The sequence below is a fragment of the Hipposideros armiger genome, unplaced genomic scaffold (assembly GCF_001890085.2).
Source record: "Hipposideros armiger isolate ML-2016 unplaced genomic scaffold, ASM189008v1 scaffold_456, whole genome shotgun sequence".
In the NCBI taxonomy this organism is placed as follows: Eukaryota; Metazoa; Chordata; class Mammalia; order Chiroptera; family Hipposideridae; genus Hipposideros; species Hipposideros armiger.
In genome coordinates, this window is record NW_017731806.1 from 1,634,299 (window position 1) to 1,660,078 (window position 25,780).

General features: G+C 43.5%; 1 protein-coding gene across 1 annotated transcript in view; it reads left to right on the top strand.

Annotated features, from left to right (window-relative positions):
• LOC109395091 (prolyl endopeptidase-like) overlaps positions 1–11,395 on the top strand; it is an 84,858-nt gene extending 73,463 nt beyond the window's left edge. Inside the window, exons 7-10 of the mRNA XM_019665873.1 lie at positions 625–816; positions 4,730–4,927; positions 10,251–10,354; positions 11,330–11,395. Of these exons, the coding sequence (XP_019521418.1) occupies positions 625–816; positions 4,730–4,927; positions 10,251–10,354; positions 11,330–11,395 (560 nt within the window). The remainder of the gene's footprint in view (positions 1–624; positions 817–4,729; positions 4,928–10,250; positions 10,355–11,329) is intronic.
• Positions 11,396–25,780: the final 14,385 nt, after the last annotated feature.

Below are 25,780 nucleotides of genomic sequence, written 5' to 3' on the forward strand. Positions count from 1 at the left end.
CATGGTGGTGGCTGCTGTCCTGAAAAGATCAAGAGTGGCGGTGGGAAGAGGAGGCGGGAAGCTGATGCCAGAGACCAGGGCTGGCTGCTGCTTTGTTGTGGGGCCGTCCTGGGCGCTGGAGCATGGTCAGCAGCATCTGGCCTCTACCCAGTCGATGCCGTAGTGACCCTCCTCTCACCTTCCAAGTTGTGACAACCAAACATGTCTTCAGACGTTTCCAAATGTCCCCTGGGGTGGTGGAATCATCCCCAGTTGAGAGCCACTGCCATAGACCCAGGGGGAAATGCAGTCTTGGAATGGTGTGAGGTAGAGAGAAGTGCTGAGATTGGGGACACGCTCAGGTAGAAGATTTAACCAGCTTGCATGGGGGCGGTGGGCTGAGGGGAGAGGCCTTCCACTCTCCTTCATTGCCAGGTTCTTCAGGAAAAATATTCCTTCACAATTTTTTTAAAACTTTAACATTCACCCACACTTTTCCTTGCTGTTTCTCAGGCCTTAGATCTTCAAAATAATGTGTCTGCTTTGTGTTCTGTGGACAGAAAAGACCTGCCGTCCCTTCCCCACACACAGACCACACCATTTTAAACACTGGATTGGTGACAGGGCTGCTTGGTCTCTCCCCAGGAATCCTGAAGTGGGTCAAACTCATCGACAACTTTGAAGGAGAATACGACTACGTGACCAACGAGGGGACAGTGTTCACGTTCAAGACAAATCGCCATTCCCCCAACTATCGCCTGATCAACATTGACTTCACGGACCCTGAGGAGTCTAAATGGAAAGTGCTTGTTCCCGAGCACGAGAAAGATGTCTTAGGTAAGACTGCATGCTGCTGGAAAACTGCTTTTGGTTTTGGTGAGGACTTCAGCACACTGGTACCTCTCTTTCTCTGGTGACCTCTAATTGTCAGGAATGAAGAGTCTTAAGTAGCGGAACCAAGTATTTACTACACGACATCTTTGTAGTTAGGACAGTATCATGCAGGGTCTTTGTCATAATTGTGAAGTTATGAGTCCAGACTTCCAAAGGTAGTACTTAAAAATATATATATATATGTATATATATATATATATATATATATATCAGTTGGCTTTGTGTTGTTAGTGTCTGATAATAGTCACTTACATTTAATTTTTTAAACCATTTGGATCTTAGCTTTCAGCTTTTTAAATAACCTTTGGCTGTTGGTATTATACCTGTTGTAGATTGTGGGGTGGATTTACAGTCCTCTTACTAGAAAAGAGAATAGACTGTTGTTAGATTTAATTGAAATCCATTGCAGATGCTGCTCTGAGCTGCATTAACCTCTTGAGAATCTCTCCTCTAAGCAGTCGTGTTTCAGAGTGGCTTTAAGTTCCCTTTTATTCATTTTCTCTGTGATTTTCCAAAAATGATATGCTGCTTTGTAAATTATTTATTGCCTGAAAGCTGGATTTGATTAGAATGAGACTAATTTTGCTACAGTGTTTTTACACAAAAGAAGAGTCTGGTATCTTCAAGCCAATGAAGAATATATGTGTTGGAGGTAAACTTCTGATGGGTTGAATGGAGATAAAAGCCAGGGCCATCCCAAAATGGGAAGGTATAAGGTATAAAATTAGGAAAATAATTCCTTTTGAGATCTGCAAAGTGGCCCTGTCTCAGATAAAGCAGCCCTTACGTGTGTTTTCAGTGAGTTAAAAGCATAGGTGTTGGATGGAGTCAGACAGATCTAGGTTCACGTCCCGGAAAAGTGAGGGACTCTTTCCCCGCTGGCTCAAGGCAGTGCGCTCTGTGCCTGACAGGTATTAACCTGGCCTTGCTGAGTGGACAGAGGGTTACGGCTGACCCCCTCAGGGAGGGCTTCCTATGGGCGCTCCTGCCGGGCCCTTCCTTCTGCAGTTCCCTTGGCCCTGGAGGAAGCAGTACTCTGGGTTGCCGCTGCCCCTGGACAGCTGGTTGCACCCCTCCACCTCGTCTGTACTGGGATCTCACACCCCTCCAAGCAGCTCTATTGGACAGGACCCAGACCACGACCCCATGCCTGCTCTTTCTGGCAGAACCCACATCTGCTCCTCTGAGTAGCAGCCCAGCCCCGGCTCTCTCCCTAAAGCACTTAATAAGCCCTTCTCCTGCCTTCCTCGTGTTCCCGTCATGGTCCCTTTAACTTCTCAGGTTCGGATTAGGCACTGGTGCTCTGTCTCTCTCGTGCTGGGTTTCTCCCCACTGGGGGACTGCTAGCATGATATGGGGCTCTTTCCAAGGAAATTCGTTCACTTATGTCTTCAAAACATCCCATGCACTCAGGGGCCCTCGTTTATATTTGGATGAGGGATCCGTGAGTCAAGGAACAGGTTTTTGGCCATTTCCTTTAACATCTTCAAGTGAGGAATCTAGTGTGTAGTGACCCTGGTAACCTAATGGCTTTTGTCCAAACTGAGACAGAATGCCCCCCTCTCCAAGGGTGGTAATAGCTGGTATTTAGTGAGTGTTTACCAAGTGCCACATGCACTGACCTCGTGTATTGGCAGATCCAAGGGAGTGAGATTTTGGTGGCATAAGTCTTCATGTAGGGTGCCCTGGGTGTTTTTTAAGTACAAGTCAGGTTATAACAGTGATTCCCATATAGCGAGATCAGAGGTTTAACTATTTCCCAAGGCATGTAACTTTCCTGTATTTTAAAACCCCCCAAAAGAGGTTTTACTATGCCTTAAGGTTACCTCCTATTTCAGTTGTAGATCTAATGAAATGCAAATCAATGCTCTGAGATTCAGGGGGGCAATATATCTTTATAACCTCCCTTCTGAAAGATTATAAGTTCTTTAGACTGGAAAGGGGAAACCTTCAATATTCACTAGACTTGTCAATTTAAAGAGAGGCACAGTTGAATTTGCTATATATTATTAGCACAGAATGCCGTATTGAGAATAAAAACTAAAGATGAGTCATAAAGTATCACTATAAAGTCAGAGCTTTTCTTAATGACAGTCTATAAATCACCTTGTCCTTTTCTTATTCACTTTGTCTGTTTTATAATTCTGACATACTCCTAGTTAACACAGATGAATTTTCTTTGACAGAAATCATTTACTTCAGTTTTTTCCCCTATACTTTCTTTAAAACATTAAGGCCCCATGAATTATAATGCTTGATTGAGGTACTTAAAAAAAAATTGTATTGGAGAATGAGCAAATGGTGTTTAGATGTAAGAGGAGAGAGGGGAGAGTTCTTTATGTCCTTACGTGAGAAATTTACTTGGCAATCTAAACAACCCCACGAGGTTGAGGCCCCTAGTGATCCTCAGAGTTCCCTCTGGCAGACACCTTGTTTGTGTGGATAACTGATAATGTTATAAGCGTGAACTACTAGTTTCTTGGGTTATAAAACTAAGCGGTGTCCAGAACCCCACCACCACACCCCCCACAATGACACCCAGGAAAGACTTGTCTGTTCCACATGTTTGAGCTGTTCCTGCAGCCCCGGCCTTGCTTCCTTCACTACAGCATCTCTCGCTCTGGGTGGCCTGTCCTTACCTCAGGCTAATCTTGTCCAGAACGAAATGGACTGTGCTCCGTGCCTGCCCTTCTGTTCCCTCCTTCCCCATCACCTCGCTCACCTCCACTCGCCCAGCACTTCAGTTGGCACCACCGTTACTGAAGCTGCGACCCTGGTTGTTGAGGAGAAGCTTGTCTCTGCTCTCCATATCCCTGCAGTCACCAAGTGCAGGGTGTTCTTCCTGGGAAATGCCTTTCATTTCTTTCCTTCCCTCTGCTGACTTGATCCCGCCTTGTTGTGATTTGATTGGCTTATTGCAGTAGCGTTCTTCCTGGCCTCCCCGCTGCCCTTCAGTGTACCTGCATTGTTCTACATCCTTCACGATGTGGTCTTTATTTATGTCACCCACTGTTCAAACATTAGCTCCTCAGTAACAAGTCAAGTCAGAACTAAACTCTGCTCTTTTCTAGCTCACTGAATCCCCCTTTCAGACCGCCACCACCACACCCCGAACTGAACAACGTTTTTCTTCTTGAAAACGGATCCCTCACTTGTTCTGTTTACCAGTCTCCCTCCCTCCCATCCTTCCTGCTGTGCGTCCATTCGTTCATTCATAATCCTTATCCTTGAGTCACCTGTCCTGCCATCTCATCCCCACTGACACCACCCTGGGTACCCCCTTCTTCACACAGTTCAGCACTTGCTGAAAGGCCCTCACTTTTTTGGGTTCTCAGCCAACCACTCACTTACTTTTGTTTACACGTTACTTGTATTTTTATATGATTGGATCTTAAGAGCAGACGTGACGTTTCCTTCCTGCTTGTCTCCCTGCACTTTGCAGGGTACCTGGCACATACCAAGGGCTTAATACCTTTTTAATAAACTTGACAGAAATGGACTGAGATTTGGTTTTTACTGTTTCCCTCCTTATATCTCCTGTAGCATGATATGGGACACAAAATAAGGAGGCAGTGTTATATGTAGTACACACATTATCTAGATCATCAAAAGCCCCTAGCCGAGGGTGGAGAACATTTTGTTTCCTCCAGACATGACCATGACAATCATTTATTAAAGGAACATGGTAGAAACTAGATGAATGATTCAAACCAGTTCTGTTGTAAAATCACTTCGCAAGTCGCATTGCTGCACAGCACAATGGGTAGTTCAAGAACTACTGTTCAGTGACATCAGTATGCTTTTTCCTGCTTTTCAAAAACTACATGAGGCTTTATCTTTATCCTCATCTTTTCAGAATGGGTAGCTTGTGTGCGGTCTAACTTCTTGGTGTTATGCTACCTCCACGACGTGAAGAACACGCTGCAGCTTCACGACCTGGCCACCGGTGCTCTGCTCAAGACCTTCCCGCTCGAGGTCGGCAGCATCGTGGGCTACAGCGGCCAGAAGAAGGACACCGAAATCTTCTATCAGTTTACTTCCTTTTTATCTCCAGGTGAGAGTCTTTTCACCAGTGTGGCTCAGTATAAAATTCAGACTAATGTTTGGGTTTCTTTTGGGAAATGGACGTGCAGTGCTGTGTTCCTGAAAATCACACATGCTGTATTACAGCCAAAATTACTTAATGAGAATAAAACAGGAAGGCAGATACACAGGACAAAGGGAAATGTGGATGCTTAAAAACCATACTCACTTTAATCTTATATCCTGAGTCTCTGTTTTGGGGACAGGACCGACTGTTGGTCTAGGTTGATTTAAAAAATGAGTATGAACAAGAATAACCTTAGATTCAGCCTTTGGTCTATATGTACCAGGACATACACAGTGCAGATAAATAAAAGCTCAGAATAAAAGCCTGTAGTCACATCTGACATTAAGAAACTGTTTTTTAGAACAAACAGAGAATAATTTCTGTTGTTAAACAGAATTAAAAGATAATTCTAAACATAGTCTTATATCATATACTCATAGAAAAAAACTTACTTGGTTGTAATAAAAAGAAAAAAATGCTTATAAATTGTAGTTTTAGTTTTCATGGTATGGGTTAATTTTCCCCAAAGTAAACATAGCTCTCATTTTGCTTAGTTTTGGGTTTTTTGCGTGTGTGTTTTGAGTTGTTTTTTTTTGTTATTTTTGTTTGTTTGTTTTTGCTTCTCCACTTGGCCACACTGTTTTTGTTATAGCCAAAGCCACACACATACTCTCATTTGTCCCAGGAGCCTGGCTTCACTGGCAGTTTGCATTTGACCGAGCAGACCTCGTCCTAAAATCAATCTGGCTGAAAAAATTTTTGCACTTTTCCTTGTTTGTTTTTCAAGCTCCTCCATAACGCTTTTGGTCCTGCTCGGTTTTGTTGCAATAGTTTGGTCCTTGGCAAATAAAGCCGACATAGGGCAGGTAGTGAAGTGGTTCCGTTCTCCTCCTGGGATCTGGCCAGATGACAGTGATGCCTCATCCACTTTGCTTTTGCACCTCTGAGTCACAGGCAAACTTATGGTCATGACAGGTTGCTGTTAGTGTTATTAAAACCAAAAGAATGATGTTCTTTTGGTCTGATGGTGTACCTGTAATACCTGAGAAGATGTACTGTCCCATGTGCTGTTTAGAGGACCCATTGGCCTAGGAGAAGTGGCCATAAGGATGTGCAAACCATGCCCAGGCCAAGGAGTCAGGGACTGACAGGTCAGGAACCCCACATCAGGGCGTCCTGCCCAGCCCTTCCTCCCCTGGGGATTGGGGTACAGTGGCAGCCAATAGACAGGAACCAAGAAAAACCAGTGTCCTCTCGATAGCCATTCTCAACCCACTGCTCTAGGTCCCCAATTTATTTGCTCAACTTATACTGGTTCTAGAAATTTTACATTGGAAAATCTCATAGCTTAAACAGTTTAAATGGATAAAGAGCCATGAGAGGAACAGAGGAGGAGATGACTTACCTGCTCTTAATAAAAGCCAGAGTCACCAAAGGCCTGTAAATCTCCTTCAATGACCCCATGTGGCCATTTATTTCAGGAACAAGCTCATCATTACCTGGGGAAGAGAGAACTCATTGTCCTAGTGTAAAGTGGTAGGTTCTGTGCCAAGCAGTGAAATATTATCCGTGACTGTGGCTGTGAAGTTTGAAAAGAGAAGTGTGTTCTTGGTTCTGTACTGCCAGGCAACTTCTGAACAAGCTTTAATTTGTTATTGTAATGCTTTGTTTGTTCTTCTCCTTTTTCTTACTCATTTTGCCTCCTTCTTTTTCTTTTCTCTCCTTAGTGCAATTTGATATCTAAAACCAGAGAACGGGGCTTCCAAGTTCAGGCCTTTTGGTTCAAATGTACAGTTGGCCATCAGATGATTAAACTAGATCTTTTGAAAGCAAGAATTGTCAGTGTGTGCATATATATTATGCATACAGATCGGCTGAAAGGCTATCTTGCCCTGGTCTCTGAAGGTTAGCTATCCAGTACTGCAGTAAACAGCTGAGATACTAAATTATAAGTAAAGCCCCAGGGCCAAAAATAACTACAGCTCCAGCTGCTATGGACGTGTGATCCATCTGGCAGGGGCATGCGCACCAGCTGACTTTGGTCCCCTTAGAGGTACATAGTGAAGATGTGTCCTGAGCCCAAGCCATTTAGGACTTTAGTACCCTGAGTCGCACATGGGAGAAAACAGGCAGCCAGGGCAGTTTGGAGGACGATGATCTTATTTCCTGCGGCTCAAACTAGTTAGTGATGGAGCCGATTAATTCTGTACTCATGGAACCTCAGAGGGTTGTCTAAGGTCAGCTCCTGACAGATCTGCGTGTTGTAAGAATCCAGTGCAGCAGTCCCAGGCGCATGGCTCGGGGAAACAGTGATGAGAAATCCAAGAACCTTTCCTAGTCTGTTTGGGAAAGGCAAAAAAAAAAAAAAAAAAAGATTATTTTTTAGAACGGATTTAGATTCACAGTAAAATCAAGGACAAGGTACAGAGATTTCCTGTATACCCTCTGCCCCCACACATGCACAGCCTCCCCCATTATCAACATTCCCCCAGAGTGTTACATTTGTTATAATTGATGAACCCACATTGACACATCATCATCATCACGCGAAGTTCATAATGTACCCTAGAATTCACTCTTTGTGTTGTACATGCTATGGGACGAATGTGTAATGACACGTATCCATCAATATATAGAATCATACGGAATGTTTTCACTTCCCTAACAACCCTCTGTGCTCTGCTTTTGTGGCCCTCCCCCATCTCCCAGTCTCTGGCAACCACTGATCTTTGCACTATATAGTTTTGCCTTTTCCAGAATGTCATATAGTTGGAATGATATAGTATGTAGCCTTTTCAGATTGGCTTGTTTCACTTGGTAATAAGCACTTAAGATTGCTTTGTGTCTTTTCATGGCTTGATAGCTTATATCCCATTGTCTGGATGTACCATACTTTATGTATCCATTCACCCACTGAAGGACATCTTGGTTGCTTCCAAGTTTTGGCACTCTTGAATAAAGCTGCTATAAACATCCATGTGCAGGTTTTTGTGGGGACGTAAATAAGTTTTCAACTCCTTTGGGTAAATACCAAGGAGCATAAAAAATTCCGAAGAGACTTGTTTTTGTTTGTTTTTTTTCTTTTAAAAACCTTAAAACCCAACCTGTAATCAGATAAAACAGTATCTACATGAGTCATCTTTTGCAAAGTTCCTTTGCTTTCTCTTTACATACCGAATTTTTCATAGCCCTCTGATTCTTTCGTAGTTTCTCCTAGAGTTGCCCGTTCCTCCTAACTCCCATTTCTTTTATCTTCTTACATTTGTATTGGATTATAGCAAAAGTATCCCCACTGGTCATCTCTGCCTCTTCCCTATTGTGGGAATAGCCTTATTAAAGCACTGTTTTCATCAGGAGACCCATTTCCTCAAATCCAGATACCTCTTCTGGCTTTAAAGGACTTCCATAATCCTTAATCCAATTCTCTCTTCCACCTTTAAACTTTGAAATTGATTTCTTGGAGCTCACCTAACCAGTCCTCTTTGGTTCATGATTCTAGGATGTTTTCTCCAAACCCCACCTTCCTTGTACTTACCAAGCCAAATAAGACAGGACACAAAGCACCACTAGGTTATAAGGATTCAAATTCCCATGTGAATGTGCAATGGGCAGACCTGGGCTTACCCACATGGATCTGTACATAGAAAGTATTGATCAAATATATCAAGCACTGGTACCTTCAGGTTTAACCCAGCCTTCCTCAAGGTGCCACTTCTGCACAAAACAGAAGAGTAGAAGTCAGACACTTGCCACCCATTCTTTAAACAGTAGCCAGCCCTTATTGTATACGTATTTCATTATGCTGTTAGAGCATTTGATGTCTCAATCTTTTCTAGATAAATGGGCACTTAGAGTATGTTTCCTGTTCATTGTCTTTCACATTCTAATACTTTGGTGACTTGTCTAAAACTCACTGACCCAGTAACTGTCAAAGCTGGGAATCCTGGCCCCCAGGTCCTTTGTCACTCACTGTACTAGAGGTAGCAGTGATACCAGGGTGAGTCAGGTGCTCAAATGGCGCATGCTTGGTTTGCAGTCTCTTTTTTATAGTTGTTTGGGTTTGGTTTGGTTTTTCGTCAAGGATTCAGATGTTTTTGATTTTGAGGAAGTCGGGGCAGGTACTGATGAAGAAGCTTTCCCAGAATTAACATATGTCTGAAGACAGCCTTTGCCTTCAAGATTACATCCATCTCGGCAAATAGAGCATCCAGTGTACAGCATGTCCAGAATGTAGTTTGGGTGTACTTCATATACAAAGATATATTTCAACAAATATCCAAGTAGGAAACTAAGAGGGCCAATACTTCAATAGTGTTACGTATCTTCCCATTGACTATGTCAATATACACCCTTTATAGTACCTTAAAATTATTTGCCTCTGAGCATGAGAATTGAGGTAACGTTTGTAGGGATTCGCAGTCATGCTATTAAGGAATCTAAATGTACTATTCTCTGCCAGTTTGGGGCACAGTATTGTTTCTTAATTGTTAGTAAAGTGCATACGAGTACGCACAGGAGATGAGAAGAAAGAAAGCCGCTGTTTTAATACCGGATGAATCAATCTGAATGTGCCCCGTGGGAGTAGGGTTTGGTTTCTGGTTTTCCAGCAAGTATTGGGATTGCTAAATCGATTTTTCATATACTTGATAGCCTATGTTTAAAGTATTACGTGGGAGGGCTGTTTTCATATCACCCGCCCTGGGTGACTAATTCTGTTTCATAAACAATGGCAGTGTTGTTTTCAAATGGTAGGAATTGTCTTCCTTATTGTTTCCTTGATTTAGTTCTTAAATGTTAGAGTGTAGTAGCATTAAATTCAGGAAATGGAATTTTAATTAGTGTTTAAATAAGCTGGAATTCTTGGTGCATATTCATCAATTTGGGATAATCCAAATTTAGAAAGCAATTCTGAAATGGCTACCAGATCATCTTGGTCCCCTGATTACTGCCCACATGTGAGTCCATGAATGAGTGGGTGTCAGATAGCAGGAGCCCCATAGTTCCCATCAAGAGACCCCTGATTGGCTGTTGAATTTGGGCAAATCATTTGTGTTTTCAGTCTGAATCAGCTCTTAGATAAAATGGCCCTCCCTACATGAAGTTTCCCATATTTTTTACCTCTACTCTTACGTGACCTGTAAGTTTCCACAGCTAGGTTTTTTGCCTCTTCTCATACTCCCTAACCCTCCTCTTTTTCTACTCATGGCGTCCAACTGCGCTTTGTGATCCTTGTCCCCCGTGTATCTAGTGCTTTTGTGACTAAATGAAGGCTTCTGCTTCCTTCTAGGCATCATTTATCACTGTGATCTTACCAAAGAGGAACTGGAGCCAAGAGTCTTCCGAGAGGTGACTGTGAAAGGAATTGATGCTTCCGATTATCAAACAGTCCAGGTATGCAGGAGCGTTTGATCTTGATAACACTGAGTTACAAAATCTGACTGTTAGGCCGGGCCATTCACACCTCAGCCTGTCAGGAGCAGTGAGGTGATCCACAGTAATACCAACGACAGGTATTTGGGGAGCTCTTGCTGTTTCTGGGCATTGAGCCAGCACGGTCCCTGTCCTCACAGTCCCATAACTGCAACTTTTGGCAGGAAGACAGAGCCTCTTGTCTGAGGGACCTTACTGCAGTAGCTGTCAAAGCAACACAGTTTGTCTATGTTAATCTGTCCACTTGAAAGTGGGTTGTGTTCTAGCTCAGGTCTTGTGGTGTCATAAATAACCACCTAGATTTACTCTATATAAAGTATTTTATATATATATGTAACTCAAGTGCAGTGAGTTAGTCTTTTCAGTTTGAAGTTCATATGGATTTCTGCCTGGCACAGAGTGGGCATTCCATAAACTCTTTGAATGAATGAATGAATGAATGAATGCATTGCCATGGCACCACAAGCTCAGTCTCTGGTCACCAGGTTAAGAATTCTCTCAGATTAAGAATCTCCACTTTATTTTTTCAGTTCCCCAAAGGTACTGAGTCTTCTGGAAACTGAATCACTTACTGATTGATGACACAAAATGTATCTGTTCCTTTACAGTGAGAAATCACCTGTCAGGCACCAGGTGATTATCAGGACTCTCCCACCTGAGGGCTGGATCCCAGGGACCACAGATTATGAATTTAGGAGTCAGAATGTTGTTTGTAAGGGAAACTTAGAATAAAGAGCACTGGATGCTCCCAGGAATGCTTCTGTGAAACAAGGGCATTATTTTAGCTTGGTGAATTACTCTTCACTGTCTAGAAATAGTCTAGATGATGGGCTAGATCTCGGTCATAAAAAAATAAAGCTTTTTTTTACAAAAACCGCTGGTGGGGTGGACCTGGCCCAGCTCTGCAGTTTGCCAACCCCTGTTCTGTACCGGCAGTCGGCAAACTGGCCCCTGGTTTTGTTGGAGAACATCCGTACCCATCTGTTTACGGAGTGCCTGTGACTGCTTTTGCACTTAACTATGTGGGTGCAACAGAGACTGTGTGGCCCACAAAGCCTCAAATACTTAGAATTTAGCCCTCTAAGGAAAAGTGTGTGGATCCCTGGTCAGTATAAACAGTATTTATAAAGTCAGAACATTCTCAGGAGACACACACAGGGCTTTTGCCATGAAGATCTGTCAGGCCTAGAATCTACATACCCTCGTTGGGTGACATTGGGTGAGTCATTTCACCTTTTTGCCATAGATTTTTCAGCCGTAAGATATAGATGGTACCTATTTTGCAGGATTCCTGTAGGATTATATGAGATGATGTATATTACATATCTGGCATATAGAATACAATCAGTTTTCTTTCAGTCAGTATTAGCAATGAATGTAACAGATTTTTCGTCTTCCATATCTGTCTTCTCATTTCTACTATACAGCCCCTCGGGTCTATATTTGAAACAAACAAAAATAACACATTATTCTCTTTTCTGTCTTTCCTCAATTAGTTTCCAAGTGTACACTAACCTTTGGCATTTGGGGGAGGGACGGACACCTGAGATAATGACAGCTGTCCGGGAGGCAGCTTACAAGGAAGCAGCCCATACCTCCCGGCAAGGATGGTTGCGGTTGTCTCTCCCACCAAGCAGCTGGGCTTTTCTGTTGCGATAACAGGAGTATTCTTTACAGGTGATGCACGAAGAAGCCAGTTACCACCTAACGTGTATTGTTTCCATTTATAAATGAAAAGATAGCACTTCACAGCTGAGCAAGTGCTTGTGTGGAGCAGGACCCTCTGAGCCATGTACAGAGCAGCCAGAAATGTCGAGATTAAACTGGGGAGGAAGCATGCTTGGGTGGTGCCTATTGCCTGTGTCGTTGGAAAACTCACTGAATTCCTTTGTGCCTGACTCGCCACCTCACAACGAAAACTTCCCTGACATTGAGCTCCGCAAGTACTTACAACCTTTTATTTGTACTGCTGCAGTAGGGGGGGAAAAGAGTCATGGTAAATATTTAAAGAGACGGTAACTGGACAGAACACATTGGTTTACAGATCCTAAATGCACCCTTCCTCATTTCCATGTTTTAGACAATGGAGATGTGCCTGTGGGCAGAGTATAGCCTCTGGCGAAAATGCCAGTAGAAGATTTTATTTCTATTGATTATACACATCATACATATTGCACTGAGTTATTAAAATAGAATCCTTTCTTGTGTAAAGATGCCTTTGAAATGCACTATGACATCACAACACCATAGACTGCATCACTCAACATCCGTTTTGCTGTGCCGGAGGCTCAAGTGTGTGCAGCAGAGCCTGGGCGTGCAATGTGAACGTGACAGATGCTCTCACATTTTGATTAGGCTCTCAGTGGTGCCGCCAACAGTGACCTCCCATTGTAAAAGCGAGCCCTGGAGAGGGATTTGTGCACGGATGGAAAATATCTTGATGGCATGTCATAGAAACCACAGCATTTTGGTAAAAAAGATATTCTGTTTTTTTGTTTTCAGTCACTTTAGGGTAATGCCACTTTTGATTCCACTTGATTCTGGTGTTTATATTTATTCTGTATGTCATTTACAAAGAAGATCTCCGGGCTATTTGTCATTCCTTCTTATAGTCTGTAAAGCACCATTGTTGTTTCAAAGCAAATACTGTAGCACACATTATCCTGCATGGTTGGTCAGTTCAGTTAATGGTAGTGTAGCTGGTAAGTCAGACCTAGGTGGGGGTGGGGGCATTGTTGAAATCACACATGGCTAAATAAGCTGCAGTGGGCTGTTCTTTGTGATCTGCATTCACCCGGGACTGAGAGTATCTTGAAAGGGATCAGAGGTTGAAGGATATGGTGTCAAATTTTGCTGACAGACATAGAACAAAGCTGCTATCTATATAGCCTTTATCCATTCCTGACTGTAGCTGTGGGTACAAAGTTGATCTGTATCCGAAATATAATTTTGACAATCAGATTCTGGAAGACTGTTCATTTTTCTTCCAGTCTGGGATACATTAAGAATTTAGTTTTAGATAGGTTTATAAGATCTTCAGTTGACTAATCTTTTTTGGCTTTTGTGAAGTAATATGACTACATAATTTCGATTAGAACCTCTGTGTCCATGTCTTTAAAAAGAAGTTGAAATACTAGACAACAGAAATTTTATTTATTAAGCAGTCTTGGTAGTATCGTTTTACTTGCAAAACCTGTCTTATATTTATAATCGGTAATATGTTTCATTTTAAACAAAAGGGAAGTAATAAAGAAATGAGAGTCAATTTTAGTCCCTCAGCAAATATTGATTACATGACATTCAGCGCCAGGTTGTACTGTTCGAATATAGAGAAATTCCAGACACAGGCAATTTATATTTATTAATTTACATAATTTAATTTGGGGGAACTTATTATCAGACTAGAAAGTTGAGACATACAGGTCTGAAAGATCAGACTCCCCCAGGATGTGACCACAGTGATGCAGGGAAAGGTGCAGGCTTCAGTCTGTACTGTGGTGCCAGAGACCTGCCGGGCTCAGGGCAGGAGCCTTCACAGCAGAGGCGGGGAGCTGGGCGGGGCTCTGAGAGATGGGCTCTCTCATAGCTGCCATTCCCCCCCGAGACCTCACCTCAACGACTTTGCCACCACTCTTCGAAGACTGCCTCCGCTGCATTTGTAGCAGTATAATTTCTTCATTTCACAGTAAATTCAAGAAGAAAGGAACTGTGCCTTCAGTATACTGTGTCATAGGGCTGCCTTTGGTGGTTATCGTCTGTGAGTGGAGTAGTGTTTGCGCTGTGGTTGAATGTGGCGTGACAAAGGAATGTAGTGTAGCAAAACTGCTCTTTTTGGTTCCTCAGTTTCTCATTTTTGTTTAGCCAGCTGAAAGGTTGGCTATTCTCCCAAAATGAAAGGCAAAATTTACAGATGTGAAAAAGAACGGAACTGAGTGTACCATGAATAAACTCCATTAACAAGTTTCCACATTTTATAAAAGACATTAAACTAGAGGGAAGGTTCAATTTTATGGGGCAAAAGCAAAGTTAAATCAATGCAGTACAAAAATAGTAAGAATTATAAGTATTTAAGATAGATTGCTGTTCTCTCCTACGTTGTAGGAACTTTACTTTCCTGCGGTTTATCTGTAATAATACATATGAAACATCAAAAACATCCCTGTATATCTGAACAGAAATGTTAAAATCAGGTGATTCTTTGGGTTTACCAAAATGCCTTGGGGTAGAAGGAGTGGGAATTTTTTCTCTTTAATTCAGCCTAGATTTTCCTGACCTTGATGGTACCTAATTTGTGGTTGCTAGCATCCAGGCTTTGCCTTTCAGAGAACATGTTCTTACAGTGGTTCTCAACCTTCCTAATGCCGCGACCCCTTAATACAGCTCCTCATGTTGTTGTGACCGCCAACCATAAAATTATTTTCGTTGCTACTCTATAACTAATTTTGCTACTGTTATGAATCATAATGTAAGTATCTTTTTGTTTTCCGATGGTCTTAGGCGACCCCTGTGAAAGGGTCGTTCAACCTCCAAAGGGTTCGCGACCCACAAGTTGAGAACCGCTGTCTTAGAACATTAGTGTTTTAATACTCGTTAACGTCTGTGCGGAGCGCATGCATGGCACATACAGATTTTAAATATTAACTCATCCACCCCCTTGGTGAGCTGCCTGTTGAACTGATGACAATATTTTCTATAGCACTGTGTTCTCACCAATATGTTTAGGCCATAAATCTGCACAACAGGTTAGTGAAAAGTGAATGGGGGGAACTTTCTGAGGGGTCACCATGCTTACATATAATTAGAAAACTGCTTTAAATTTAAGCAGTTCCTGATGATTTATTGCAGAAGTGTTCATGTTATTTTTGATGTTATGCTTCATGGTGACATACCCTTGCATAAAGAGATCCCAGTTCATCTTTAAAACTCGCTTTATCACACAAGCATTGATATCACGCAAGGATTGAACGCATCACATTCATATTCAGAATATATATGTTTATATCTCTTTCCCCTGTAGATATCAGCTGTTATAATAACTTGACTATAAAAGATAAGAGTCTTTGCTTCCTTGCTATCTTACAATAGATAAATTAGTTATGGGGGCCAAGCCTACAGTTGCTGCAGTTTTAATATCACTGTGAATAAATCTTCCATGTTTTAAAAAAGGACATTACTTTGCAGCAACCTAAGAATATAACCTACTTTCAGTGAAAAATCACAAGGTGGCCTTGAGAATTGAGCAACCAATCCCCATAAAAACAGGCCCGGGGAGATTTCTGTGGGGCCCCCTGCGGCAAGGTGGGTGACAGCACCAGGCTGCCCAGCACTGTGCCCGCCTTCCTCGGAGTGCCTCTGACCTTTGCTCTGAGACAGTGGGTCCTACTGAAATTATGAAGGGGGTCTGCAGTGAGACGGAGAACCGGGAAGCAGCTGAACTCAAGCCAGGCGAAGAAGCCCCATTGGCTGACTCTCCTGGGGGACCGCGCAGGGACTCGGCATCACGGGAATTTGCTCAGCCTGCTTTGCCGAGCTGTTAGAGTGGAACAGGTATTGATTTGACTCGAATGGTTAGAAGAATTTCTAGAAGGCCGTCCAGGTTTATTGTGCTTTAAAAATGTTGTTAGCAGCCATAACTGTCAGAGATCAGGCTCTACATACACTCTCTCAGTACCACAGTTGACGACTGTACTCATTGGAGTAGATACCAAGTTTTTAATATTTAGATGTCTACAGACAATACTGAGTTTGTAGGTTTAAACTTGGTTTACATTGGTCTTTCAGTCCTGGCCTTTGAGGTCCATAAAAGCTGCAGGCTGAGGAGCTTTGCTGATACTGAAGTGGGTAGATTTCAGGTTACTTACAGCTAACAACCAGCTCCAGCTCCTTGCTGCAAAACTATGCTGCAAAAAAAATGCTATATTTCATTATCCTATTTTTTAAAAAGTAGAAAGTCACTTCCTTCTTATGAGAACTGATTGAATCAGTAGTGTAGTATCTGTGAATAGTATGTGTGCTGATGGTACTTACCTTTTGCCATTTTAATAATTCTGTTTTTAAAAATGAATCTGAATCTCAAGGTGTTACTCAGATTAGATTCAGCTGTAACTAATAGGGAAGAAGTAAAAATAAAGGAAAGAGACGTTTATTTCCCTCTCACTTAAAACGTAGGGGGAGTCAGGGCGGACTTGGTGTCCAAGGTGTAAGGAATCCAGGCTCCTCCTCGCGTGCGGCTTCATCACACGTGGCTTCTGTTCTCAGCATTACTTCATGGCGCTAGAAGGCTGCTGGGGTTCCAGCCATGTTACATCCACTTTCCAGCCAGCAGGAAGGCAGCGATAAGGAAGAAGAGGGGAGGGGTGGCGGGGAGGTGCTTGGCAGCTGTCTTATAAGGATGTTCATGAAAAGGTGACACGTATCATGTCTGCTTTTATCTTTTTGGCGAAAACGTACTCACGTGGCCTCACCTAGTGCAAGGAGGTTTAGAAATGTAGTTTTATGCCCGGAAAAAAATGTACCCAGCCAGAAACTGGGGCCTTATTATCAACGAAACGGGATATGGACTTGGGAGACAACTAGCAACCAGCCACACAAGGCAAATCAGGCCTTAGCAAAACCTTTCTGGTATGGACCCTGCAACCAAGGAGCTCAAGCGCCACCTGGTGGCCAGGTACCTAAGTCTAAGGATCGGGTTAGAAAAACAGACTCCAGAAAAGTTGAGTTTTCAAATGATTGTGGACAGCAGAAATAACACACTATGAAGAGAGAAGCACCTTTTTAAAATGGATCTTCTCCCGTGCATAAAGACATTTAATATTGCTTCTAGAACATGAGTATACGTCATCCCTGAACTTTTGTCTTGACATTAGCAGAAGTGTGGTGCAAGCATATATGAGGCTACTTGGAGCATTAAAATCAAGATGAACTCCAAGGGGTCATCTCTGGCATGATGAGGGAGCTGAATAAGCTAGTGTCCAGATGGCTCTTCAGGTGTTTGATTCTGTGCTAGAGGCTTCTTCTCGCCGGGGATAACCAGCTCCCAACCACCCTCCTGCACTTACCTGCAAAGGACGTGGACACAGGCCATCCTTGAGGGGCCTGCTCTTTGGAATGGATGCACGGCGTGAATCAGCCTTCCGGGAGGTGGTCAGGTTTCTAATGTCATAGCTGCTTTGTTGCTTTTTTTCTAGGTGCATATTTTTCTGCTGCTGTGGTTTTGGGCTCTGGACAGTTGTATGCCTTCCAATTACATACACGTTAGAGTTCATCTAGTTGAGTCTTATCATTTTACAGATGAACTGAGAGGGAAAATAAAGGAAATTAAAAACTCAATCGATGTGTTTTAAAACGGCAGAGGCAAAACAATGTAGAATTCCACAGCTGTGCTAATCCTGCACATTTTGTTATCAGGATAAGTTATTTGCGCTCTCAATAGCTAAGTTGTTTTTGTGGTGTTGAGATTTGGGTTTTTTTAAGTTCTAAAATAAATTAGATTAAAGGGCCTCTAAACACCTAAGATTCCTTACCTCTAAAAGTATGTTTGTACATCATGGAAGAATCTAATGACTACTTTATAGACACTATGGAGCCTATTAAGCAATAAAAACACCCTCTGTGTGAAAGGGGAGACAATAAGGGCTCATAAATTCATTTTTTAAGGGTTTATGAGTATTATGGTTTATTTTAGTGTTTCCTTCTAGTCGCCTTATTGTATGTTAATGAGGCTCTCATTGCCTTACCCATTTATTTATATCCTATACATACTATCCATAAACATATGTATACCTACATTTATATTTTAATCTGAGGAGCTTTATTTAAGTATTAAATGTTGGCCATCATATGGCAGCTTGAAATTCCATTTAAAGTATGCTCAGAATTGAAATAAAACAAGTATTTATGTTTTTGCCTTTTCATCTCTCCTGGACTTTACGATCCTACTCGAGTTGGCATTAATGCCACCTGACTCCAGGTGGCTTCTAACTCAAATTCAGAAGCATATTCACAGATTTATTTTGGAAGCTCTAGCCCAAGATCTTTGCTTCTGGTGCACTGAACGTGGAAAGCAACTTCTGTGCCCAAAGTAGGCGCCCTTGATATCTGCTTCCTCTTAGAGGTGCACATCCATTCCAGGGTCTGTGTCTTTTCACCTTTTTAATAGGTGAAGTTAGACAAAAAATAAGATGAGGAGAGTATCTAGAAATGGGAATCCGATAATTGTTTAGATTTTCTCTGCATTGAGAAGGCTCAGCAGGAGAGAGTTGGGGGTAATCTTTTTCCTGCCTTTCTGTGATAGTGTCACTCCTAAGCCCCAGGGGCACATCTTCTGTAGGCTGCCACCTAGACAAGTGTTCTTGGGCGTCCTGCTCTACTCTCTTTTAGGGCAAAAGGTGAGAAGAGACCATAGGAGCTCTCCGCCTGCTACACAGTTTGTTCCCTTTGCCTGGAGTTACACTGCTGGTCGATGGATGATGGGATGAGTAAAAATAGACCTAGCACTACTAATATCCCATTATCTCCCTGGAGGAAAAACCATTACTGGCCTAACTTCACTGGTTTGTGAGAAAGGGAAGAAAATTTTTCCATTTCTATAAGTATCATCATTTGATTGGCATCAAATGTACCCTGACCTGGGTTTAGAGAAGTATATGGGATCTTTCTCTGTTCACTCCCAGGGCTGACAAAATGTAAGAGGCAGATTTGAAATATTGTCATAGGGACAAACATGTTGGTGAATATCGTGAACTGGAAGGTGTCATGAAGGTACTAAACAGGGACATACACAGGTTCCTGGTTTGTGCCGAGTGTGAGCTCCTCTGCCCACCTCTTGATGCCTTCCTTCATCCATCCCTGCAAAGGTGCCCCCTCACTGCCCCAAATCCCCACCCCGATTACTCTGCGCCCTCCGGCTCACCTCCCACCCAAGCCCTTCATCGCCATACTCGCCTCTGCCTGCTCGCCCCACTCTGTGCTCTCTCCCAGCACTACTCCTTTTCTGTGCTCCAGTCTCTGAAACTACACACTTTTCACTATTCAACCAAGTCTCAGCTCCTTTGTAGAAGCTTCTCTTCTTATTCCTGCCCTTGGGAACTCAGTCTAAAGCAAAAGACAGCTATTACTTGAAAACATAGCATGAGTGTGGGCACACGGTATGCCAGCCTCTGTGCCATTGTTCTGTATATATCTCGTTTCTTCAGAGAAAAACCATCCTTACTCTCATGATCTTCATTTTCTAGATGAAGAGCCTACGTAGGGAAGTTAGGAAGGTTGTCCCAAGTCACATGTGGCATAACTGGCACATAAGCGCAGTTGTGAGCTTCTGCGACGCTCCTAAGCATGGTGCTGCCTGCCCTTAGAAGCCATCCCGGCTCCTCTGATCGGGCTGTCACAGTGCAACAGTTGGGAACCCTCCGTTGTAGGTAGTTCTGGGTCTTCATGTAGAAATTTATATAAAACATTGTGGTTTTATTCAGATCCTAGAGGAAGCTTCATCATTTAGCTTGGTTAATGTCTCAAAGGAAAGAAATGTGAGTCATCCCCTCAGGCTGTATTGATAAATGCAGCCCATGTTAATCTGTTTGCCTTTAAAATCATCTTCTGGTCGGTTCTGCTGAATTTAGTAATAGATGATGTGTCCTCCCTGCCTCCAGCTGTGTTTGTATATACGTATGTGTGTATATATGTAGATATAAATATTAATATTCATAAACAGAATATATTCTTTGATTCCAATTAAGGTAATGGGTAATTCTGAAATTGAATCTCAAAGAGAAAACCATTTAGGGTGCAAGTAAAAATCATGTTATGTGCTGCCTACATCTGGTCCCTAAAGTTTTCCATGTTTTGTATAGGATATATCTAGTTCAACACCAAAGTTTAATGTGCATATAGCTAATTTAAATATTTGGGAAAGATTAGGGAAGAATATGAATGCTCTAAACTGTGGCCAATGTGTTGTTTGAGAATCTGTAGATTTGACTTTGCACCATTGCTCAATATCCTCGGCGATAGGAAGGATGAAGGAATGTTAGGGGCATTGCTGGAGCTGCCCCTGCTCACCCACCCAGGCTGTTAGCCTGCTTTCAAGTCCATGTACAACTGCCCGTGGCTCTTCCCCTCTCCGGCCTTAAGAAATCTCTGTCAACATTGTTGGGTAGAGGTGGGATGGGGGAAAACCACTTCCTTCATCCAGCCTGTGTGTCTGTTAAAAATTTACTCCGTGCCAAGCATTGTGCCAAAAACTAGGAATGTAGCAGTGACCTAGAGAGATATGACCTTTGCCCTTTTGGATGTACAAGCAAACACATGGGAACAGAAAATAAACGTGAACAATAAAGTTGGGGGAGGGCTGTGAATGAAGCAAAGGACTGTTGCTAAGAAAGACAGAGGGGCCCAGTGTCAATTGCAAGGTCAACAAAAGTTCCCTTGAGTTTTCATTTAAGTGAATATTTAAAGATTATGAGGGAACTGACCATGTGAAAATGAAGGAGAAAGAACCAGAATGTTGGAGCTAAGGCCCTGAGTACAAAGCGCTTGGCCTCAGAGAGAGGACCTGAGAAAAGCCAGGGGCATGGTGCGTGAGGGGGAAATGGGCGATGGCCATGGGAAGGGCGGGCCTTGTGGCCATGTGACGGGTTTGTTAGGGGTCCCAGGTGTGGTGGGAGTCCCTGCAGAGTGTTACATTAGAAAGTGACGTGTTCTGATATAAGAAACCATCTCCCATTGTGTGGAGAAGAGATTGAAGGGGCAAGTGTAGACAGAGAGAGCTGATGGACATCGGTATCAGTAGACCACGTGAGAGGGAAGGTGGCCTGGACTAAAGTAGAGGCTGTGGACGTAGGGAAGAGTGTGTTTGGAATATATCTGGAAGGTAGAATCAAAGGACACACTATGGGATTGCCTAAGGGAGGGAAAGGGCCACATCAGGGATGACTGAGAGTTCTAATCTGAGCAGCCAATACCATGTATCGAGTTGTTGGCAGTGGGTTTGGGAGGAAAACGGTTTTGGATGAGTCAAGTGTGTGATACTTGTTAGATTGTCATCCCGGTGGCCATGTCAGATATGGAGTTTTATGAGTCTTATGGCCAAAGGAGGGATCCGAGTTGGAGTTATTTATTTATTTCTTTTAAAAGATTTTATCGGGGAATTGGGGAAGGGAAACAGCCAAATTGTTGTCCTTCAGTCTTAGTTGTGGAGGGCGCAGCTAGCTCAGCTTCAAGTCCAGTCGCCATCCGGTTACCCGTCGGCAGCTCGCGGCTGCTTAGCTCAAGGTGCCGTGTCCAATCTTAGTTGCAGGTGGGCATAGCCCACCATCCCATGCGGGAGTCAAACCTGCAACCTTGTTAGGAGCACGTGCTCTCACCAGCTGAGCCATCCTGCCACCTGTTGGCAGCTCAGCGGCAGCTCAGCTTGGGCACAGCTCACTGGCCCGTGTGGAAATCAAACTGGTGACCCTGTTGCTCAGAGCTCACACTCTTAACCAACTGAGCCACTCAGCCAGCCCCCCCGAGTTGGAGTTATAAGTGTGGGCATCTTTAGCATAAGTGTATTGTTAAATCCAGGGACAAGGACAGAATCGCAAGGAGGAGCATGTAAAGAGGGAAGAAGACTCAAGGCTGAGCCCTGAGGAGCCCCACATGTAGGGGTTAGTAGGCGGACGAAGAACCAGCAATGGAGCCTGAGAGGAAGTAGCCAGAGAGGTGAAAGGAAAACCAACAAACCGCAGATCAGGTGGACCAGAAAGTCAAGGAAAGGGCATTGAAAGGAGGGAGTGGCAGACAACACTCAGTGTATTTGGTTGGACAAATAGGGAAGGAAGAAGAGTTCTTGGGTTTGACAAAGTGGATTTATTGGTGATCTTGACAAGAGCACTTTCAGTGAGCAGTGGGGACAGATGAGGTATATTGAGAAAGCGGGAGGAGATAGATGTACACAGTGTCTACAATACTGGTGTCTTGTGGGCGAGTGTGACTGAGGGGCTGGGGGATTAGCTTTGCTTTCAGACATTATTGTGTTGCATTATTTTCCTGGTTACAACAATCTTGCATTAATGCTGTACTCTGAAAAGCTTACATTTTTAAAGTTTTCTTAAAAATTAAGAAAAAAAATAATCCCTGAGAGAGGAACTGAGCATCTCTGACTTTTAATAGCTGTGGTTTATATCTTCCCACTCTCCCCATTCTCTTCTTTCTTCTCCAGATTACTTTTTAAATTTGTCTTTTTCTTCCTGCTGAATAACTTGTACAGCTGTGCTAAGATACATTAATCCAAAAAAAATGAAATTTTAATTTCATGAAGCATTTTATAAATGGAGGCTTTCATAGCCCTCATGCCAGTCAGTTCCAGATCAGGGAGCAGATATGAGAGCTGAGGGAAGTGGAACGCCATGTGTGTAGACAGTCTTTGAGAAGTGTCAGTTGCGTGTGGTACAGGGGGTATGAGGCCAGTGGCATGTCTTATTAAGGTGGGAGAAACCAGTTCTTTTGCTGGGTTGATAGGTTGGTTCCAGTAGGAAGGGACCACCATAGAAGCCGAGTTCCTTGACAGGGTGAGGGGGTCCTACGCCCCAGTGAAGGGACTGGCTTTTGCAGAAGGAGGGACGTTTTCTCCATTCTGCCAGGAAGAAAGAACGTGGGCACAAGAGGGGCAACTCCAAGGGCCAGCTCCTTACTTTTCTTCTGTGAGACCTCTTGGGCCCTGAATTCTCTATATTTTTACCTTTTTTTTTTTCCAAATAATTTTTTGAGTTTCAACTAAAAATCAAAAAGTAGCTTTGAAATTTTGACATATGTACATTTTTGGGTACATACCCAATTTAAGAGTGGGAAGACTTAAATATTGAGAGTTAGAATTTTCTGTTTCTTACAGATGGGTTCCTCCCTGGTTGCTCTTTCCTGTATCGGTCAGGCTAGGCCATTGCAGTTAACAAGCACCTCCAATCAGGGGCTGAAATTCAGATGTATGTCTCATTCCCGCGTGTTGTCCCTGCCTGAGGAGCCTCCCTATCCAAGCCTTGTCTGTCCCTGTGGCACAGAAAGCACATCACACCCTGTAATGGCCTGCCTTTCTGATGTCTAGAAGCACCACCTCCTACCCCCGCCATATACTGTTGGCCAATACCGTGTCGTGAACACAAACCAGCTTCAGAGCAGGCAGCTGGGGATGACCATCCTCCAGGTGCTGGAAGGAGAGCAAACAGCACGCGTGAGACTCACCCTGCTGACCCCACACGACTCTCCCTAGAGAAGGCAGAGCAGGCCTTGGTGGAATTTGGGGGTTGCCTCTGTACTCGGCCCCATCCTTTGACCGCAGCACCTAAAATTCTGTCACTAGAAACCCATTCCGTCATTTTTAAGCTTTCATTTTTCCAAGTATTTTCTTTAAAAATACAAGCAGTTCTGGAAGACCTAGTGAACAGTCACCTTTCCCTCCAAGGGCATTGTTTTCTCTGGAGGGCTCAGAATTGTAGGAGAGTTTGTTTTTTAAGGAGTGTTCCTTTTCCTTCTTTACTGAATATAGAACTGCCAGTTGAGCTTCCGCTTAGCCTGAATTGATGTTAACTGCAGGCTAATCTGTGCAGCCTTGTCTTACAGGTCTGCTCCCCATGGGGCTTTTCGGAATTCTGCATGTAGCTCTTGGGCCCCCACTGCTCCTCTGTGGACTCATTTGACCCAGGAACTTGGCTTGGGCCCCACTAGTTCTCAGATGCCAAGGGTCTATGAGAAGAGGCAAGGCCTGTGATGATGCCGGAGGCGGGGGAGCAGCCCAGGGGCTTGCTGGCCACCAGTGACCCCCTGGGCCGTGTCGCAGTGTAGCCAGGCACTGGCCCTGTCTTCATTCTTCATTTTTCCATCCATTGCCCCAGCCCTACCTTGCCCACCTGCCTTTTTGTCTTACCCTTTCGGGCCACTTCCCTCTCTCCCTGACCCTTCCTAGTGGGGATCCCCCCTATGTCTCCTCTCTCCTCCACAGCTACAGGGCTTGCCCACGCTGCGGGCCAATCACAGAGAGAGTTTGTGGTAGAGATGAAAGTGGCACTCTCTGCTAGGTTGCGTCTCATGTGGTACTCTGTCGTTAGTGGGAAAATGTAAGTGAAATCTAGCCAAACTCTTTCCTTAGGGTGACTTCAGTGAATGACAGTCTCCTATAAACATGTTGCTTCCACACTACGTATTAAGAGGTTGTGTTGGCGTCAGTTTGGGTAAATGATTTGTTATTCTTGATACATCAGCAGGCAGACTTCCTGGCTAGGGTCAGCATTAACAGGCAGAGCAGCCAGTTCTGAGATCAGTGGTGAAAAGGAAGTGACCATTTGCTATTGTTTCATAGGTTAAAGCAGCTTCTGAATGACTAACATATGGTTATGTGTCTGGTAGTTTGCCTAGCCCTGAGTAATGGCCACAGACCCCCCCAGCCTGGCCCCTGCCTTCTCCCGCTCATCCATGCAGCTGCAGTCAGACTGGCCCTGCTTTGCTCCCGCGGGCATGAGCACGCTTTCCCCGCGCCCCAGCACTACTCCCCTCCCTCCCCGTCTTTCTCGGCTTGGTATTCACCTTCACTCCACTTATTTTCACTGCGCTGATCAGAGATCCCTTCCCTTCCATCCTGAGTAAGAGCAGCCTTTCCCATCCCCTCTTCCCTGCATCCAGCTTTATTGTTGCCCGTTGTACTTCCCACTAGCTGACATTATCTTTTCATTTGTTTATGTGTTCATCTGTCTTCCCTGTAGGAAGTGGTTTTGCCCACTGCTGGGTCCCCAGAGTCCAGAGCACACAGTAGACACATATAAATACATGAATGAGAGGGGCCGCGAGAGATGATGCACTCTGACATCTAGCTGTCATTGCCACAAACCTATTAATATAGAATATCTCCTTGCTGTAAAATTTCTATGTTGAACTATCTCCCTCTCGTCTCCGATGATAATTGATTCTGTCCATTAAAAACCAACAAATACTGTCGGAAAATGCATGTTTACTACCATTTGTACTCCTGTGGGATTTTTTGTGTGCGATCTAGTCTGTAAGAGTGTTTTAAGTCACAGCCTGTGACCAAGGAAGGAAATAATACTGCCCTTCCCTCTCAGAGCATCAGAGTCGATTGTTTAAATATTTTCCTTGCACACAGTGACTGTGTCATTGCCTGCTTACGAATGTCTGGGAAGCTTTTAGGCAAGTTGACCTATAAAAATGGTAATGTGACTAACGTGTAAATTCAGTTGACCCATTCCTTGGTATCTTTTATGAAAGTTTGTGATCATTACTTTAGTTTTTTGGTTTTTTTATTCCTTTGCACCTTGGAGGCTGAATTTTCTCCCTTTGGCTTTTGGCTTTTCTAACATGTTTTCTAAAGCAGCCTCTTATTTCATGTATTCCATTTCCCTTTCCTTC